The sequence below is a fragment of the Papilio polytes genome, unplaced genomic scaffold (assembly GCF_000836215.1).
Source record: "Papilio polytes unplaced genomic scaffold, Ppol_1.0 DF822289.1, whole genome shotgun sequence".
Lineage (NCBI taxonomy): Eukaryota > Metazoa > Arthropoda > Insecta > Lepidoptera > Papilionidae > Papilio > Papilio polytes.
In genome coordinates this window covers 3,245,601-3,250,324 of record NW_013526915.1, presented here as the reverse complement: position 1 = coordinate 3,250,324, position 4,724 = coordinate 3,245,601, and the positions used below count along the sequence as shown (strand labels likewise).

At 31.5% G+C, this 4,724-nt stretch overlaps 1 protein-coding gene across 1 annotated transcript in view; it reads right to left on the bottom strand.

Annotated features, from left to right (window-relative positions):
- Nucleotides 1–4,403, bottom strand: part of LOC106106207 — a 10,065-nt gene extending 5,662 nt beyond the window's left edge. Inside the window, exons 1-5 of the mRNA XM_013286755.1 lie at nucleotides 4,204–4,403; nucleotides 3,610–3,766; nucleotides 1,689–1,813; nucleotides 1,022–1,110; nucleotides 600–695 (exon numbers count right to left, since the gene is read on the bottom strand). Of these exons, the coding sequence (XP_013142209.1) occupies nucleotides 600–695; nucleotides 1,022–1,110; nucleotides 1,689–1,813; nucleotides 3,610–3,766; nucleotides 4,204–4,271 (535 nt within the window). The 5' untranslated portion in view covers nucleotides 4,272–4,403. The remainder of the gene's footprint in view (nucleotides 1–599; nucleotides 696–1,021; nucleotides 1,111–1,688; nucleotides 1,814–3,609; nucleotides 3,767–4,203) is intronic.
- Between the last annotated feature and the right edge of the window lie 321 nt (nucleotides 4,404–4,724).

Below are 4,724 nucleotides of genomic sequence, written 5' to 3'. Positions count from 1 at the left end.
TGCGCTCCTGGAAGTCATCGGGGCTATATAACCAAATTCAAGTTTCATCGCCAATGAATTTGTTATAAGTAAAATCTGGCGTGTTCTTATATGAGGGAAGGGAACGTGGATGGCGTTAGATAAGCGCAAAATCTATAACGGTTTTGCACTAATCTATTATGCTGGGAATTAGGTAGGACAAGGATAGCTATATCGTTCTTTGTCTATATGTTGACAGCGATCGCGGCATTTCTTTTATACATTGATTTAAGATCAACCAAACATATTTTCTATACCTTACTTTGTATCTAAATGAACAGCTATTTAAACATGCTACTATATTTGTCATAAGACATTTCATTAAAAATGCTATATTAAATAGAACCCTGTGCAACACTATGCGTAACTAAATTCATCTTTAACTTTCATCAAAAAGAAAAAAAATTCTTTTAGAATTTCGTACAAACACTCTTAGAAGGGATCTTATCTTTGAAATATATTCGGAGCGGGCATAAAGTTTGTACATCACTATACTTCAATTATGTTTGTAATGAATTAAATGCAACAATAACACAGTCCGATTGTTAGTGATACAATGAGGTGATGGTGACGTCACTCACCATTCTGACTTCTATTGTCCGACGCTAAAGGGTCATCGGATATCGTAGATGGTTCCCTCGAAGACGCAGAAGGTGGCGCAAGGTCGCGGAAGTTCGCTGTAAAGTTTATATCTTACCATAGGTTTTCACTGACGAAAAACATGTATGAATAATCTATTCTTACATATCTTGTTTTAGTAACTTAAGTAATACTTAACAGACATGTTTTGTTACTTAATTTTTGTTGCTAAAAGTTAACTTTTTTATAAGAAATCACACTTATTCTAATTAAAAAAATATATTTTAAATACATTATACCAATAGAAACAACAAAACGTTTATTAAAATAAACTTGCTAACAAATTTAGCTAAACTATAATTCGTTTTTTTGTCGTGTTTAGGATAATTATTTTCCTATATATTTAATAGTTAAAGTGACTCACAGTGGGTTTCGGCGGCGCCGCTCAGTATCCTGCCGATGCGGCCCAGTGACGTCATACTCTGCAGGCTCATTGTGTCGTGAGATATTATTCTACAAAACACAGCTCAGCTCAATTCTCTACACTTCTATAACTCTATACTTAATGTTACTCGGTATTTGAAAAAATAATAAAAAACATAGCAAATGTTACTTAGTGATAACGTGACTTTAAAATGGTGAAAGAATTATCGAAATCAGCCCAGTTTTTTATTTTCTACAATACATATAAATACAAATCTTCCCACTTTATAATATTAACAGAGATTATTATACTTAATTCCTGAGGTCCAAAAAATATTAATAAGTACATAAGTACATGATGACACAAATACGTCCAATACATATAATTAGTGAAGCTAAAATGAGATATAGAATAAAAGATAAATATATCAAACGGATGTCACAGCATTTTTTAACTAACGAGATTGTTTGAAAAATTACAATGCGTTTTTTTTCACTTATCAATAGTACCGGTTTAGCGCTACTAGCGCCCTCGGCGACATTTCTACGACGCCCTTTACGCCACACTTTATTGGTGAAAGAGGGGTTAACATGTGAAGACTGTGTAATTTGACATAGTAATGCAATTAGAGGAGTTTTACAGTTTTTTAAATTAACAAGTTACTAACTTGAAGGGATGTTCTAATGCATAAGTGTGGTCGGAGGGCAGAGCCGTGTCAGGCACTCCGTCGTCCTCCTCTTCCGTCTGCATGCAGCGCCGCAACTCCTGGAACCTCTTGCGGCCCTGCACCACCTGGAAAATTCACAGATGACATTAATATGACAACGGTAACTAAAAATCTCCTCAAGATATCCTTAACACTTAAATACGTGATTTCTCAAAATCTTTCAAAAAAATCGTATTTAATCTAATATCGTTATAATAATAAAGATAAAATAATTAAAAATCTAGCAAATTATACAACAGTGCGCATTTAAAGGTTTACTTTAAAAATATGCATACATCTAAAATTTTTAATTTTAAATTTGCAATAACAAATTCAGTCACACAATGTGCACCTCACATTCTATACACATTTTGTTACATAAATAAAATAACCACACACAATAGAGTTACGTATCGGTCGACATCGTAATGACTTACAACTAAAATTATGCGAGTAATTATCCAATATACAAGTCTTCGGTTAAGTGGAACATGAAATACTTGCAGTAAAAATTGCGCGACGGTACAGACTAATTTGTACTATAAATAAGAAAAAAATATTCATTTCTAACAACAATAAGCACTAAAGGAGCATAACACATCAAGATTAAAAAAGATATGCGTGAAATCGACCAACCCACAGTCAAATGTGACTGATAAAGGTCCAGTCACCCCTAACTTAGGGTTCCAAGTTAGAGGGGATGCACAATACAACATTTGCTTACACTTTTAAAACATTTATTTTCAAACATTAGTGAATCCTTTGTAAACTATTGCATGTTTTAAAACACAAATATTAAAACATTCATATGATTAACTATGTCACTATATGCAATTATTCTTTCTAATAAAACTTTCAAATTTACACAGAAACCGGTAATAATAAAGTTATTTAGAAAAATAAAACAAGGTGGTAAATTGAAAAATTGTACTTATGACAGTCTACATAGGAGCCTTTCACATGTCTAAACTAACACTGCAGATATCAACTATGAAATTACTCAATTATACTTATTAAATAATATTGTCATCCCTATTTTTTAAAAGAGAATAATAAGGACAACATTTTACATAAGTGTTATAACACTAAAAAACACAAGGAATGAACAATTTCAATGACAATTACTAACAAAGGCATTTATTTAAACAATATGTTTTAATTTTTTATGAGTCATTAAAATATTTGACCTATTATTAATGTCAAAAACACAACAATTATGTCAACTCAATGGAATTATATTCTATGGAAGGATTTTCCTTAATATTTGTAGCTTAAACTGCTAAACAAATCTTGATGACATTTACACAGATGTAGAAAACATAGACAACTTTTGTTTTTTCTAATTACACCCAGTTAGTCGCGGGCAAAAGCTTGTTACAATTTTGTATTTGCGACTAACAATATAGACTTTATCTGGTAAAGCTGGTTTTAGCATTACCAGTGCTCTGGATAATTTTTTTACTTCACCACATTTATTATCAGGTGCTGGGAGGAGTTAATAGATTAGAGATGTTAGGTGGTCACCCATCCTCACCCAATTCTAATACTGGTAATGTTCATATGGAGAGAGGAACTACAATAGAAGTAGACACAGCTACTATACATTATTCCAATTCAAACCTACAGTTTTTTACAGACAAATGTCACTTAAATAAGCATTACGCTTCATTAGTTTGTAATCATACTAATATTTTAAAGTTTAGATGGATGGATGGATGTTTGTTAGAGTTTGTAGCCTAAACGGTTGAATGGATCTTGATGAAACTTGGTATAGATGTGGAGGATAGCCTGGAAGAACACATAGGCTACTCACTTTTGTTTTTTTTTTAAATCCATGCAGAGTCGCGGGCGATAACTAGTAGGTATTAAAATATAGACTTACGTTTTTAACGCTAGTCCTGTCATCTTCAACATTAGTGTCAGCAGGTGTACTATGTGTTGTGGGTGCAGGCAACTCCTCAGCTTTCGCGGGAATCTTTTCCTTCAGTAGTGGAGATCCACCATCAGTCACATTTATGTTCTTACATAATGATGACCTCCTAAAATTGATGCATATAAATTAGTTTTAGTTTTATAACCATGTTGTTTCTTTCTAATAGGGTATAATTGTAATAGTAAAATAAGTAAATAATCAAAATTACATTCTCATGAAATTCATGGATATTACACCTCTTTTTTGTTAAACTATTTTTTTATAACTTGTAATGTTAGATGACATAGCTAACATTAACATAAAGGTGCGCCGTTTTTTGTTAGTCAACACCAATCAAGGACAAATAATGAAACAAACTATGATACTAGCAAGTTTAAAAACGAATACCATATTGCATCGAGATATTTAATAAATACTCCTTGTACATTTAATTCAGCTTTATTCTCAATATCTATACAACACTGACGAAATATTTTTAGAACTCTTGTAAGATTTGTATGAAAGTAAACTAAAAAGATCGTGAAAGAATAAACACAGTCTTACTTTGAACCCTTGATGGGTGTGAATTCCTCGGCGTCGTAGAACTCTTCTGAATCACTGCTGTCGCCCATTATATTACTTATACAATAAGTAACAAACAATAGATCTTATATTGTATACTGTATGTTTACAACATCATCCAATTAATTATTATTTACAAAGAAAGTTGAAGACAAATCTCTCAACCATTTTAACAAACTGACAGATTATATTCTGACATTTGAAATTGACAGTTTATGACATTTGTGGATTTTTCAGTTCGAAAACATCTGCAAAGAACAGCTGAATGATTTGATAGTATTTCACGCAATTTTCGCAGTTTACTTCTAAAAAATTTAAATAAAAATTCTTTTGTATGTATATATGATTAAACTATATTTTTACTGTAGAAACAAATACATTATGTTTACTATTTTATTAAACCGAGGTTTATTATTCTTTTGTAGGTTAGGTAGGTAGTTCTTAAATCCATTTATGTCCGTTTGATATTTTTTTATAGTTTCATCTAAAATCATCCTAAAAGT